Source organism: Rhinolophus hipposideros (assembly GCF_964194185.1).
Source record: "Rhinolophus hipposideros genome assembly, chromosome: 3".
Taxonomy (NCBI): domain Eukaryota; kingdom Metazoa; phylum Chordata; class Mammalia; order Chiroptera; family Rhinolophidae; genus Rhinolophus; species Rhinolophus hipposideros.
The window spans coordinates 28,535,347-28,551,052 of record NC_138049.1 but is presented as its reverse complement, the minus strand read 5'-3'; the positions used below and the strand labels follow the sequence as shown (position 1 = coordinate 28,551,052).

Sequence of the window (15,706 nt, the reverse complement as noted above, 5' to 3'; positions counted from 1 at the left end):
TTCCCAGCCCACAGGGCCGCAACGACCTTCACTTTCTCTGGCCTATGCTGGTTGGGGAACCATCCATGTCTTCCCACTCCTCCACGGGGGTCCAGCTCTCGGGCAGCTGCTCCTCCTGGTCTTCCTGAGAGTGAGCTTTCATACGTATAAACTGTTCCATTACCTTTCGGAGAGTTTCAGCCAACACCAGACCCTCCTTGCTGCGCCATGTGTCATACAGGGTGTCAGGTGGGGTCTCTGGTCCCACTCCCACATAAGAACCCAGGACATGGTGAGGCCAAAAAGGAACACCCACGGAGCCATAGATAGGGGAGTCATACCACTATGTTCTTGCTGGCAGCTGGGTTGGAGACACAGGAAACAGGATCCACATGACCTGCAACCTGCCATCTGCTTCTCTGTCAACCAACCAACCCAACTTGCTAACTGCAATCTGCACTTGCTAGCTCAGCCACTATCTTCTTACTGGCCCCCATTTGTAGCCACGGCAATTATATTAGTGGCCAATGGCTCACTCGTTACAGCTGACGGCCAACTAGCCACAGCTGATGGCCATCCAATCACAGTTGACGGCCATTTACTACCTGAGCCAGCACCTTTCTATGTGAGGCTGAGAGCCTGGAAACTGCACTCCTGGCTCTGTCCTCACAGTGGGTATTGCTTTGTGAGGGGTGTAATGTCTAACTATTATATTGTTTTGTACACCTGAAATTTAAAAAAAAAAAAAAGAATGCATAGACCCATGTTCCAGGACCTAGTACCTGGAACACAATATGAAGTCAATAAATGCTATCTGAATGGAAGAACAAAGGGCAGAGACTGAGCGTTGAGAGAAACCTGAAGGTCTGGCTTTATAATACAGGGGCTGTAATTGAGGAAGTTGTAATAGAGCATTTCATAAAAAAAAAAAAAAAAAAAAAAAAAAAAAAAAAAAAAAAGGAAAAGCCTGGTGAAAGCCAAATAAATGAAAATGCGGGGTCTCAGCTCCCGCTCCCCACATAAGAACGCAGGATATGGTGAGGCCAAAAAGGAACACCCACGGAGCCATAGATAGGGGAGTCAAACCAATATATTCTCGTTGGCAGCTGGGCTGGAGGAACAGGAAGCAGGAGCCACACTGTTTGCAACCTGCTGTCCACTTCTCTGCAATCTGCAACCCGCACTCCTCCGTGCTAACTGCAATCCGTGCTTGCCAGCCCAGCCACCATCTTCTTGCTGCCCCCATTTTTTCTGCTAGTGTAGCCACAGCAGTTATATTAGTGGGCAATGGCTCACTGGTTACAGCTGACGGCCAACTAGCCACCGCTTATGGCCATCTGATCACAGTTGATGGCCATTTACTACCCGAGCCAGCACCTTTCTACGTGAGGCCGAGAGCCTGGAAACTGCTTTCTGGGGCTCTGTCCCCACACAGAGTTTTATTTATTCCCTCCAAAACCACAGGAAAATTTAAAGGTGAGACAGAAAAAGAAACTGGATTCTGACATCAGACTCTTCAGAAACTACAGAGCTTCTTCAGGTGCATTTCCCTAAATCAAAGCCAAATCAAACTATGCTTGAATTGCATGGTAAAATAAAATGTGTGTGTGTGAAAACCACTGAGGAGATAAGGGTTAAAAAGTTGTGATGGGAGTAATTTTACAATTGAGTTAAGTACTCTTTCTTTACCTTGGGACTTGGTGCTGTTTTATTGTTTTTGGTTTTGTTTTTAAATGAATTAAAGCACAGCTGATAGCCCAAAGTGTAAATCAGGGGAAAAACCATTACTTAGAAGCTGTGAGGAGCTCCTTGTTTATATCTTTCTCAAAGCAGTGGGAGTAGGGTCAGCTGTTGACTTCCAGACAAGAGTTTAACTTTTTGAAATAAAATATCATTGCCCAAGGGTCACAATACACATAGCAATACCATTGCATAATGTCTAACTTTCTCAAGCAAAAACCTGGCAAATTTGAAATGTTCCGAATTTCAAGGAAAAAGAACATATCATTTTGAGGGTTATGTGATTTGAAACACACACACACACACACACACACACACACACACACACACACACATTCACCACCACTTTAAAATAATCGTCCCAATGTTGAACACAGGCAACATATAAACACTTCTCAAAATTAAACACAAAATGTGGCTTAACCTCCATTTCCTTTCTCTTAATGGCTATTTTATAACTGGCTATTTTATAATGAAGTGGTTACCGTTATAAAATATTTAACGGTATTATAAAATATTTCATTATAAAATAGCCATTATAAAATAGCTATTATAAAACGAGTCTTAATTTTTCTACTGCATTTTAATGGAATGTTCAAATTGAATCTGTATGGAGTAGATATACAACAATATGTAAAAACAAAACATAAATGCCTCAATTTTAATATTTTGATGTGAAAGTACTCGACTTAACATAATTTTGGAGATATAAAATCTGACAAAAAAATCTGAAAATTTATTTCCTTAATTTTAAGAATATTTGTACTAAATGACCAGTAACAAATATACTATATTTTAAGTAGCACGATATATATTTTTTGAAAAAAGTAGACTGCCCAATGTTGAAAATAGTGTTACTATTAACAGTCATGGCTTTTGTGTTATGGGATTTGGGCCTGTTAAATTATATCACAGCCTTCAGGTGAGGTATTTTGGGGCTATGAATGCTCTGGGCCAGGTCTCCTTTAATATGAACCTGGACTAACTGTCATCTCTTCTAGAACATCTCACAATAACTTTCATTGTGAAGATAAACTTCAATATTACTATCTGATTAGAGAGCAAATTTTCCCCTAATCATTAACATAGGAAAGTAGATGAACTCAAATTATCTTTAATGTCAAATGTAATTCAGTCATAAACCCCTCAATTCCCATCATTACTGCTCTCTTCAAAGGCCACAGCTGTGCTCACAATGGCCCGAAAGCTCTTTATTTTGTTCCCTCTCACACAATCACACATAAGGTCACTGAGTAAATAAAGCTAGAGCTAAGATTTGATTGTCATTTATCTGACCCAAATACCCATGCTCTTTCCACAATCCCACACAGCAACATTTCAGAGTAGCCAAAAAAGGAGACAACATGACCATAATACTTAAAAATAATTATTGATGAGAAAAATACATATTTAGAAATCATTGTCCTATACTACTGAGATAGCCCTTCAAAGTTTCTTAGTAAACTTGGGAACCTGATAAACACATTTAGCAAATAAAATATATGCTGCAAAAAATGAACGTGATAAAGAGATATCCTACACCGTCACAATATTTTGCAAAGCTATCATTAATAAAGTGGATATTAGCAGGTAAGTTGTTGCCAAATTGCTGGTACTTCCTGAGATGGAATGTGAGTCCTTAGTATACCATCTCCCAAAGAGAGACACTGTTAGGATAGGCTCGGATAATCCATTCTTGTTTACCAAACGCCCATCTTTTAGTACCTAAAGAAAAGTGAGAAAATATAGTCAGCTCAATTAAAATACGCATTGCAAGTAGAATAATATTTTTGAAACAATCCTATATATCATGGTTGATGAAGTAGTTCCAGCTTCATGGGGTGGGGTGACTGGGAACAGGAAGGACAGGCAGGGGACAACTATTTTATTAGGTTGGTGCAAAAGTAACTGTGGTTTAAAAGGTTAAAAACAATTGCAAAAACCGCAATTACTTTTGCACCAACCTAACATATGTAATGGAGATTACAGCCATTATAGAAAGGCTCAATATTTGAATTTCAACGATCAACTAAAACCCTTAATGAAAAGTCAAAAATCAGCTGCAGCAAAGATTTGAGTCCAATTATGAGCAAGATAATCAGGAGCTAGAGGAGTGAAATCACACCCTCCCCTCAAGAAGCTTCAAAGTTAAAGGTGAATGTACCATAGTTTCTTTATCCAATTGTCTGTCGATGGACATTTTGGTTTTGCCATAAAAAAGAATGAAATCTTACCATTTGCAACAACATGGGTGGACCTAGAAGACATTATGCTAAATGAAATAAGTCAGACTGAGAAAGACAAATACCATACAATCTCACTTACATGTAGAATCTAAAGAACAGAATAAATGAGCAAACAAAACAGAGATAGACTCATAGATACAGAGAAAAACACTGATGGTTGCTAGATGGGAGGGGATTTAGGGGATGGGGTAAAGGGGTTAGAAAGTACAAATTGGTAGTCACAAAATAGTCACGGGGATGTGAAATACAGTATGGGGAATATAACCAATAATGTTGTAAAGCCATGGGAACCAGATGGGTACTGGACTTATCGAGGGGGTCACTTCATAGATTATATAAATGCCTAACCACTGCTCTATACACCTGAAACTAATGTAAAATAATACTAAATGTCAACTATAATTTGATATATATTATATAATCACAGGATATCGTATATAGTCACAGGATATAAAGAATAGGAAATATACAATGGTATTGTAATAGCTATGTACAATGTCAGAAGGGTAGTAGACTTAGGAGGGGTTATCACTTTGTGAGGGGTGTAAATGTCTAATCACTATGTTGTTTCTGTACCCCTGAAAGTAATCAAAAAATAATAATAAAAGTTAAAGGTGAAACTGAGCAGATCCTAAGCATAAAGAGAGAAATCAGTATATTAGAGAGGGAAACAGATAAAATGCTTAGGAGATCTGAGAAGAAGAAGCTGGACTCATCTGCTCCACAGAGTAGGACACAACCTGCCACAAGAAGGAGCAGTTAATGGAATTTCTCTCTGGGACTGATAACAGAACACATGTTGGGAAGTGGAAATCAAAGAAGCAAAGTCTCCTTCTGAGACAGAAGTGTGTGGGACAGGTCGAGGCAATGTGCTTTCTCACTCTAGTGGGTTAGAACCAGTGGTGTGCTGGAGCTAGTAATGCATCAATCACCTTGCCAGGACAGACTGTTAAAATTCTCGGAACTTTTCACAGCTGGTTGGTAAACACAGTCATTCTTGGAATTGATCATGGTTGGAACATGTACACCATGAAAACTAGCCAATGCCACAAATCAGGGCTTTTTCTTTTCTTCCTTAGAGAGTGGGTTGTTTAAATTGATAGCATACCACTGTCTAGAGCTGAAGATCAGTGAAGAGGAAAATACGCCATAAAAGAGGAAGGTAGCGATCAGTTTGTGAGAGCCATGAATGACCAGATGTATCCCGAGTCATACAGGCCTCTTCGTAAGGGAGTAACGTGTGCAAACTGATGGGACAAGATTAGGAAGAAACACAAACAGACACTAGAACAAGAATAAAAGAAAATGAATCCATTAGTTGTGGGAAGGACCATTTTGATGGAGAAAACATTAAAAATTGAGAAACCAGATACTTTATAACTGGAAGAAGAAAATAACTAAATGTCTTAGAAGATAATTTCCATGGTGATCACATACACATAAAGACACAGATCACTAACAAGTTGTCAAACACATCACAACCTGCTGGTAATTAAATGAATAATATAAAGTATTAAATGTTCACTGTGTTTATTAAGTGTTCATTGTTTATAAATTATTCCTTATTTATTAAATTGTTCATTAAAGGAACAAAAATAAAATATCAGAGCTGTATTTCAAATTGGGTGAAAGTGTAAAACAAGTTAAACACAGATATTTTATTTTCTAGTGACTTTTCATCAGTAGAGTAAAATTTTGTCTATTTGGACCTTTTTGGGATTAATTGTTGTAGATCAGTGATTGTCTCGCAGGTTCTAGCTAGAACTTAGCATTTTTACTGGTTTCTTGGTAGACATTTTCCAAAAATAAGCTATACAGTTTACTAGCCCTCTCCAGCAGTATACACGAATGTAATTTGACCTATTTTATTAGCCCTTAAACTGGCATCAAAATCACCTGTGGAACTCTGAAAAAGTGTAGGTCCCACCTTTTCGAGATTCTGATTTACTAGATCTGGAATGAGACTTGACTTCTTTCTCCTCCAGCCCATCTGCACACTGAACTATACCTACATGATGTTCAAAACATGTGGCCTATTTCTGGCAAGCTTTTCCTCCCAGTTGTTAATGAACTTGGTTAACAAGGTAAAGCTTTTGTAGTAAGTACTTAAAAATACATCCTGATATTTGTATAATGCCTCACTGTTCACAAAGTGCTTTCACATGCCTTATTGTATCTGATGCTCACCAAATCAGCGAGGAAGATATTCTCTCCCTTTCACAAGAGGTTAACCGACTCGCACAAGTTTACATAACTACTTACAGTGGTTATGTAACATAAACACGTACAGTGTTTTCCCATAAATAAGACCTAGCCAGACCATCAGCTCTAACGCCTCTTTTGGAGCAAAAATTAATATAAGACCTGTCTTATTTTACTATAATATAAGACAGGTCTTTAATATAATATAATATAATATAATATAATATAATATAATATAATATAATATAATATAATATAATACCGGGTCTTATATTAATTTTTGCTCCAAAAGATGCATTAGAGCTGATTGTCCAGCTAGATCTTATTTTCAGGGAAACACGGTAGTAGATATAAACCTACAGTCTGAATTCTAATTTGAGACCAGCTTAATTTGTGAATTATTTGGTTATAGCCACTATAATTTGTGAAATAAATACTTGATTTTCAGTGTTTCCACATGTGACAAAAGGAAATCAAAAATCTATAAACAAACATTTTTCAATGAATGGTGCCTTGGCTTCATAAGTTCTAGGTATCTTACTGTATTACTTGAACAAAGTGCCATCACTTTGCAGTAAGTGGCTGTAAATTGGAAAAATGGCCAAGAAATTTCCTCTTTTATCCATGCCCTTTTGCAATGTGATTTTACAGCTCTTCCCACTGAAAGATCTGCATCATTTATTTTTCTAACCCTTGAATTTACATTGGTCAGGTGACTTGCGGTGGTTCATGAGATATTCGCAAACATGGTGCAAGCAGAGACTTGAAAAGTCTCACGGTGGCTTTCCCTGTTGATGCTCTTGGACTCCTTCATCTAACACGTGGACAAGCCCAAGATTGCTGGAGGAGGAGAGACCTCAAGGATAGAGTGTGTCCCCAATCATCCCAACTGTCCCAGGCAAGGCCATCACAAACCAGCCAGCCTCAACCAACCCATCAGCTAGTGGCAGAGGCACGAATGAACCCTGCCAAGATCAACTAAGCCTGTACCAAACAAGAAGAACAGCCTAGTTACGTCAAGTTCACATTGTCAGCCACAAAAGAAGGGCTAAGGAAATGGTTATGTCTAAAGTCATTAAGGTTTGAGGAGGTTTGTTACACAGTAAAAGTTAACTGATAGAGTTGCCATAGCCTATTTTACTTGGCTTCAGAGAACAGATAAAATGAAAATATTCTTAAAATCCTCCTACCATAAATTTTCCAGGTGACAGTTGAATTTTAGTAAGTAGCACTTCAGGAAAAACATACTCGGTTCCAAATGTGCCACTTAGGGAGAATATGTCAAATCTTGTCAAAGCAGTTTCTACTGGCTGTCCACAAGTTATCAAATTAGTTGTTTTGCATTTCAGCATTGTGCATACCTGTATGGAACAGATGCAATAAAATGCAATACCTTACATCCAAGTTACTAGTACTAGAATTGTTGATTCAGTTTATAACCATAGCAAAGCAAGTATTTTCTCCATTTGATAAAGGGATTTGGATCACGTTTCTTTAAATTACCTGCTTTATTGGAAATGGCAAATGATCTGAGAACCAACCCCACTTCCTGGGTAACAAATGGATTAAAAGAAAGAAGTCAGTTTAAGTTAGACTTAAACCATTAGTTAGGCTTGTCAGATGATTAATTGGCAAAAGAGAATAGAGGTCTTTTGGCAACAGTAGTACTGAAGCTAAAACGATGATTACAATTTTGTCCATCTCTTTTTCCCATATCCTTTTCTCTAGGAGAAGGCAGTGGGGCACAGAGTATAAAAAAATACAAATGCATGGCCAACACTATATTAAAAGTTTACATTTTAAATATTTGTCATTGGAAGAGAATAAAATGACCAGGACATCTGATTACAAGAGAACCTAAGATAAAAGTGGTATCCCTACTCATTGTTGGTTTTAAAAGTTAAAACAAGACTGTTGACATTCAGATGCATCAGCAAAGCTACTTAAGGAAGCCTTATTGAAGTTTACAATAATATGTAAAAATAGTTCATTAGTGAAATAGGAAATCATCATGGTCAGGGAAATAATTTTTTTTTAAAAAAAGGAGCTCAAAGCAAGTACCAGGTTATACTTAACTCCTATTGCAAATATCATACGATGACTCCCAACATGTGTGTGCACACATGCGTGTGTGTGTGTGTGTGTGTGTGTGTGTGTGTGTGTGTGTGTGTGTAGTATTAGCAATGCATGGAGTCATGCCGAGAAAAAGCACTTGGCTCCTTGGAACAAATTTGAAAAGTTAATCCTGGAATGTAATGACACTTAAACGCTTCCTTTCACTTGAGCCAAGCTTACCTGCCAGTACTCCCTTCTCCTTCGGCCGTGAAGTCCTGTAAAAGCTCCTAGCACATACACTTCATTCTCTTCTTTTATTAACATTCTATAGCTTAGATGACAGCAGAGATCTTTTTGACAGACTGTAAGGTTTCCAGACTTTTCAAAAAGTTCTGTGAAGTTGAACATATCCTTGGAAATAAATCCCCTGAAAGTGTTTTTCTGTACTGGGAATGGTTTGATGGTTGTGGCGTAGGCACTCCAATTCACTGCTATTGGGTAGGCAGAAGAGTTTCGAGGATGGGAATCCACTTCTGAAAGGAGGATCTTTCCCAACCCTGTTTCCATATCGTAATGGTACACTTTGGGAGAGTGTGGTGCGTAAATACCACTGCCTGTGAATGGAAAACAAGTCTTTTAAAAAACAAAACCAACACTGCCAGTTTCCCCATCAGAATTGAGCAAGTGGTCATGTCACCATAGTTATAATGAGAGCACACAGGCTTTGAGTTACACTGAACACCTAAGTACTTCTCCTAGTCTCATTTGGATGAAATTAAAATAGATGTTTGATGGTCTCATGCCAAATAACTTTGAATATAGTAATCTATTAGCATTATGGAAAATTAAACCAAACATAAAATCTGTGTACTTGGCAGTTCCTGAAAAGTAGGGAAAGATAATACAAAATTCTGTCCTGTTCCCCACTGTCATGGTTTTCAAATGTGCTCCAGAATTGTTCAAAACTCCTTTCTCCACTGGGTAGATCTACCTCCCTTCCCTCTGAGTGATGGCTGGACATTGTGACTCACTTTTAATGAACAGAACATGCTACAAGTAATAGTGTGTGACTAGTCATAAAGGGCATGGCAGCTCTCCCTCTCCCTTCCCGTCCCTTCCCCTCCCCTCTCCTCCACTCCCCTCCTCTTCCATTCCTCTCTCACGACTTGTTCTGGAGATAGTCAGCTGCCATGTCATGAAGGATACATCACACATTCCTATGGAGAGGCCCAAGTGGCAAGAAATGAAGGTCTCCTGCCAACAATCACTGAGGGATCCTGCTAATAAACATGTGAGGCAGCTCTTCTGGAAGCAATCTGCTGCCCATCGTGACTCCATATGACTGCTGGCCAAGCGAACAGCGTAATGTACCCTGAAACAATAGTCTGAGCCAGGACCACCCAGCAAAGCCAGGACCACCCAGCAAAGCCAGTCCCAAATTCTTGACCAACAGAAAATGTGAGATAATAAATGTTTGTTGTTTTAAGCCATTTTTTCTTTTCATTTTTAGGGTAATTTGTTACAAAACTACATGTTAATAACACATTAATTTGCCCTTTGCCAATGTTCGAGCAAATCTTGTTTCGTTTCTTGCTTTGCCATTTACTAGCTGGCAAGTTACTTGCATTCGCTGTGCCTCAGTTTTCCAAACTATAAAAGTGGGGTGATAAGACTCATCTAACAGAGTTGTGAGGATAAATGAAATAACACACATAAAGGTCTTAATACCACCATAGTTGATAGTCAGTCACTAGCCTTTCTTTTTTTGTGAAAGTATGACAAAACAGTGATTAGTGCCAACAGAGAAGCAAAAAATTAGGACGGGTCATATCTGAGGCATTAGTTTCTCTGCATTTAGAAACATAATCTGCGAACCTCATCTGATCATGAATTACCTGCCATATTTAGGTGGACATGATGTATGTTGGCCACAAGAAGATTGACCCCCATGCCCATAGCCCAGGCTGAGTGGAATTCAATAGCTGTCAAAAGAGGCAACACATTCATCCAAGCTGTGGGAAACAGTATGGTGTCCACGTGGAAATCCTTCACCAGGGTCACAGCAGGATCGTGGAAGAGTATATCGAAGCATGTGAACATGCCAAACCTTCCAAAGGGGGTGTCGAAAGTCACCAACTCTGGCTTTTCAGGGACATCAAACTGAGGCTCAGAATAGAGGTGGTACTATAACAAATGCAAAAGATAAAACCAGAAAAGGCTTGTTTATTTGAAGAAGTGACTTGTAGAAACCCTCCAAGGTTAGTAACAGATTTGGCTATGGTCAACAGCAGCAAATCTACAGGAAGTGAATGACTCTGGAGATTGGAAGTAAAATTCCAAGGAAAACATGGAGAAGAAAATCATTCATATTCTCTCTCTCCCTCCCTCCCTGTCTCTCCTTCCCTCCTTTTTTCTCTCTATCTCTGTCCTTACTCCCCCAATCCCCACTTTTCAATTTGGAGCCAAATACCTTCCTATAAATTCCAAAGGACTAAAGAGCTTTTGTGAAAGCTGAAGAAGCTTTTTTATGTTTCCAGGATTCAAAGAACAATGTGTGTTAACCTACTTTGAATCCCTGATGTCTAGAAATATAATAGATGCACAATAAATATCTGTTAAGTGGATGAGGGATGCCACTTCCATCTTTACAATGTCCCATCCAAAATAATTCTGGAGACTCTTATCCAGCTTTCAAAATTGCTGTTGAAAATGAATATTGTACTTAATTTTCCCTGATTCCTTCCAAGTAAACTTGAAAAACTAACTAAATGTGTCAACAGTTTAAGACAATGGTCTGCAAAGTAGGGAACAAGTGTTGGGAACAAGACTATTAAAATTTATCTCTACATTTATTTTCCATCTAAAACATAAAAGAGAAATGGATCATTACTAGTAGTTTAAGAATTGGACGACAAAGGTACTCTTATTAGGTCCATATGTTAAAGCTCATGGGTCACGAATGGTCTTTGAAGGGAGAGTGAGAGCCCTGAAATTTAGAGTAACTACAGGTTTCCCCGCTAGCTTGTCACATTCAGTGCACTGTGCCATCCTGCAGTTCACTTGGTCCTGGTTAAGCTGTTTGGCCAAGGATGTTATCAGCTTAACTAAATTAGCACTTACAAAATGGAAGAATAGCTTAAAGCCATTCTTGCAAAGAAAGTATGTTTAAAAAGGATACTAATAATGCAAAGTTTAGAAAACAATAAAATGGAAGCACAGACATTTTTATTCCTAATATGAGACACAGATTTAAAGAGAACATGAAAATTTAATTATATATGAAAAGAAGTTGTCAAAATGTACCAAGTTATAAAGAAACTTTAAAAGTTATGTTTTACTTATGAATGCAAAACTAAATATATATTCATTGAGGACTCAAGCTATTTTTTTTTTTTCCAACAGGGGTATATGATCAAAAACATTGGAAAACCACTGGGTCAATGTCATTCTTCTTGACTGATATTTATATTTTAACTGGAACTTCTGGCAGATAATTTCTCCATTCAAAAGACTGTGAGGCGACAATTTTAAGATGCTTAGAAAAAAAAAGGGGGGAAGGAAGAGAGACATTCACACTGACAGGCACATAACATATCCATTTAAAAATCCAGGCTCTCTCCCTGCTCACTTGGTATAAAATTATGGCTTAAGGTCATTTTGCTCTTTCAATTCAGAGTTGAAAATAAAAATGTTATGATCTGACCTTAAATCTATAGGAGGGTAATTAAATTAACTGGTGTAGAAAATAAAGAGAAAGATCATTTTTGTGGTCTGATAGAAAATGGAAATTAACTTCTGTGAAACTGATTCATACCATGTGGGAACATTTTGTATCATTTCAATATTAAATGGTATCTAGATTATAGTCACCTTAGTAACTTTTGCATTAATATTAAAATTACTTGTTTTACATATACAAAAAAATCTCAATCTTAGACTATTGCAACATCTTGTTAATAGGTCTTTGCTCACAATTTTTTTTCCAGATTAGTTTTTTCTTAAATGTCATTTTCTTTATTGCCCACTTTAAAAAAATATCCAGTAACACTATAGTATATAGCAATGAAGCTCAAACTCCTGAACCCAGCGTGAAGCACTCTCCCAACAGGTACCATTGTACATCCCACCCCCCTCTTACCTTATGGTACCGTGCCACCAGTTTTCCTTTTTTATTATATACCACGTTGGTATTGTATTGATAATAGCCATTAGCAGGACACGTGGAGTCAGAGGAATTACATGGCTTTTTGTCCCCAATATTTGCCAAGACATAGATAGAGTTGTTCTTGGCCAGGCAGCTGAGTCTTGCTTGTATTGGTGTGTGACCAAATCTAAATCCAATTTTAATTAAGACATTTCAATAACTCAAATGGATAAAGACAAATAATGTATGATATCACTTATATGTGGAATCTAAAAAAAAAAAACAGACTCATAGAAACACAGAGCAGAATGGTGGTTACCAGGGGTTAGGGGGTGGGGGAATTGGGAATGGGTGTTTAAAAGTACATTAGATAAATAAGTCCTGGAGATCCAATGTGCATCAGAGGGATTAATCAACAATACTGTATTAAAATAAACTTCAAAGTTTCCCCTCTAAATATTGCTCCATATCTCAGTTCCCTCTTACAGGAAAACTCCTACGAAGAGCTGTCTATTTTGCTGTTCCCAGCTTCTCCTCTCTTTTAAAGCTCTCAAATCAGCTTTCATTTCTATCATTCCACCCAACAACTCTTACTGCCAATGATGAGCCACATCTTACTTGATCTCATCCTACTTACCTGTAGCAGTTGACACGGTTAATTACGTCCTCTTCTGGAAACACTTCACCTTGCTCATTGGACCCCACTCTCATTCTCCTACTCACTGGCTCCTCTTCTCATTCTCCTTTGCTGGTTCCTCCTCAACTCTCCTGAATCTAAACACTGGGACGTCCCAGTTCTCAAGCCTTAGGTCCCTTCTTTTCTTTAACTCACTCCATAGGCCAACCCAAGTGTTAAAACCCACTATATGCCAACTCCTGATTTTTTATCTCCAGCCCTGACCGTGTTCATGCCAGACTTGTACATGCAACTGCCAGGTTGACATCTCCACTTGGAGGTTTGAAGGGTAGCTCAAACTTCAGATGCACAGAATTGACTTCCTAATTTCCATCCCAGACATACTATTCCTTCAGTGCTCCCTATAAGTGGCAATTCCATGTCTCTAGTGGCTCATGCTGAAAACTTGGGAATCACTATATTGTGTAATGAGGCAAGCCCATTCTCTATCAAAATGTGTTCCTTCTACTGCAGGGCCATAAAAAAGGCATTTCCTAACCTTATGGAAGAACGTGTCCCCAAATTTTCACCAGTCTCCATAGCTACTGTGATCTTTGACTCATCCATAAATTTGCAACATACATTGTTTTTAATAGGAAATCCAGAACTCAATCCTACTGTGAAATAAAAAAACAAAGGGGTTGTTGCAATTCTTAAAATTTCTATGCAGAAAGACTACCTAGCTATCTGGCCTCTTTATTGCATACAAGAAAATTTCTCAAAAACACCATGGAGAGCATCAGCTAACAGGGAACATGGGCCTTTTCCTAACAGCCCTTATATAAATGTCAGAAGAATGAGGAGTACCTTAAAATGTGTGGTATCCTTAAACCTCCATCAAAAATATGACAGAGGAATGTTTAATAAACTTAATTTGAGGTGAAAGAGTGAGGGAAGTATGAGAGGGGTAAGAGAGAGTGAGAGGATTTGAAAGATGAAAAAGAGTAAGTGTGACAGAGTGAGAGACCTTTTCTTGAAAGTTTTGAAATGTACACTCTGTACCTCGATAATCTAGTCAAGTATTTTTAGGCAGTATGATTTACATATTAAATATACACATATCTATTAAATATTCTAAAGTAGGAAGTTTCTATATTACATTTTTCTGCAGGAAAGGTATCTTTATGAGCTTAGGAAAATGCAAAGTTTCAAAGCATAAGTTCTTAGGGTTCACTGAAAAGTACAGAGTAAGTTTCTGTACAGAGTAAGTACAGAGTAGTTTCTAATCCTAATAATAAATACCTAGTTTACATATTTTCTCCAAATTTAATAAAGACATTAAACCAAAGAATCATTTAGTGATATCTAAGTACAATTTCTTAAATCTAACAAATGACAAGATAAGTATAATAATAACATACACCACGTATATAATCATTCAGGAGTTATCATTTTGCTGTGGTGAACGTGCCCCTTTTAAAGAATTATAACACTTTTGTACAAACAACTAGGATAGTTAAAATACCTGTGAGGGTCTTCACATGGAATCCAGGTCGTCTGAGGGTCTGGGATGTCCTCCAGATAAGGGAAAATGGTTTCCCTTGTAAATCTCCATCCATAAAGTGCATCTTCCGGAGTCACAATGATTTGAGCATCCTGTTCAGAATAAGTCAAATCAAAATTACTTCTCCACATGTAATAGAGACACTCCAATACTCCAATCTTCCACAAGCTCTCATGTCTCTCCCTTAAATTATGATTAGAAATAAAAGAATACCTGCTCAGCTGCCTGCTTAATGGCTCTCTCTAGAATATCTAGATTCTTGTTCATAAGGAGCAAGGCATCATCTCGAGAAACAGGTGTTTCTGTTTTATTTGGCAATATGACTGCATGTTCATATACTGCAGCTATAAATGTATCCAGGGCACTGACATGCAGGGTCATCAGGACAAAAACTGCCACAGAGGTTTGAAAGGAGAACGTGCTCATGGCCAACGTAGAGAGATTTCTGAAAGTAAAAGTGATTTCTGAAAGTAAAAGTATGTAGCATTTATAAAGAGCAGGGCATTTATATAACATGACTACCAGCTATGGGGCTCGTGTTTTATAATCTTATGAATATTATGCCTGACCACTTTTGAGGGGAAAAAATATTGCAGTTCAATGAATACAATCAAAAAGTGTGACCAGAATTGTACATGTACTATTGATAAGATTTGATGTCAAATTTCAAAAATCAAAATTCATATGTAGTATAATCGTACCCTTTTATTAATAGACAATAGTAACTAAAGTAACTCTCATGTGAAAAATGAAATAACAACATACCTGTTCTATCTCCTTCACAAGGTTATTCTGAGCGTCAACAATACATGAAGATTTCCTGTAAGGTAGGACGGGATGACACTATTTAACAAAAATGAGTGACAGTTTAGTAATGTAATGATTCTGACTGCTTAGTATGATTTAATTGTTAAGACCACAGAATACTATTGTTCAATTAATCAAATGTAGTCTATTTGGGGTACTGTGCTAGAGAACCACTGGGGATGAAATGGGGACAGAGTACCTGGATCACGCCAAGCAGACGCCCATCAACCACGCGGTGGAAACACAGCAAAGACAAGACACGCAGGACTGCAGGAGCTGCTTCCTGCTCTGCCACAGCCTGAAGGACTTCCTTGTCTGGCTTCGCTCCCAGAAATGAAACGGCAATATATGAG

At 38.0% G+C, this 15,706-nt stretch overlaps 1 protein-coding gene across 6 annotated transcripts; it reads right to left on the bottom strand.

The window, feature by feature from the left end:
- Positions 1-1,052: 1,052 nt before the first annotated feature.
- On the bottom strand, positions 1,053-15,706 carry VNN2 (vanin 2). Of its 6 annotated transcripts, none has more exons than XM_081034961.1 (10): positions 15,553-15,706; positions 15,312-15,366; positions 14,760-14,991; positions 14,508-14,638; positions 13,542-13,659; positions 12,361-12,553; positions 10,118-10,406; positions 8,463-8,836; positions 7,358-7,528; positions 1,053-3,444 (listed from the first exon to the last, which is right to left on the bottom strand). In XM_081034961.1, exons 4-10 carry the CDS (start codon positions 14,608-14,610, stop codon positions 3,256-3,258), a joined length of 1,437 nt encoding a protein of 478 aa, XP_080891087.1. In that variant the 5' UTR covers positions 14,611-14,638; positions 14,760-14,991; positions 15,312-15,366; positions 15,553-15,706; the 3' UTR covers positions 1,053-3,255. The 6 variants fall into 6 exon arrangements, with proteins under 6 accessions (XP_080891087.1, XP_080891089.1, XP_080891085.1 ...); XM_081034963.1 differs by having other exon boundaries at positions 13,542-13,656; positions 15,553-15,676; XM_081034959.1 differs by lacking the exon at positions 13,542-13,659.

Excerpts from the sequence above, each read along its gene's own strand:
- VNN2 (XM_081034959.1), bottom strand. The coding sequence starts at position 14,972 with ATGAGCACGTTCTCCTTTCAAACCTCTGTGGCAGTTTTTGTCCTGATG. Across the intron at positions 12,554-14,507 it reads CCATGTGAAGACCCTCACAG|ATTTGGTCACACACCAATAC; the intron begins GTATTTTAACTA and ends AATTGGATTTAG. Across the intron at positions 7,529-8,462 it reads GGAGAAGGGAGTACTGGCAG|GTATGCACAATGCTGAAATG; the intron begins GTAAGCTTGGCT and ends TGTTCCATACAG.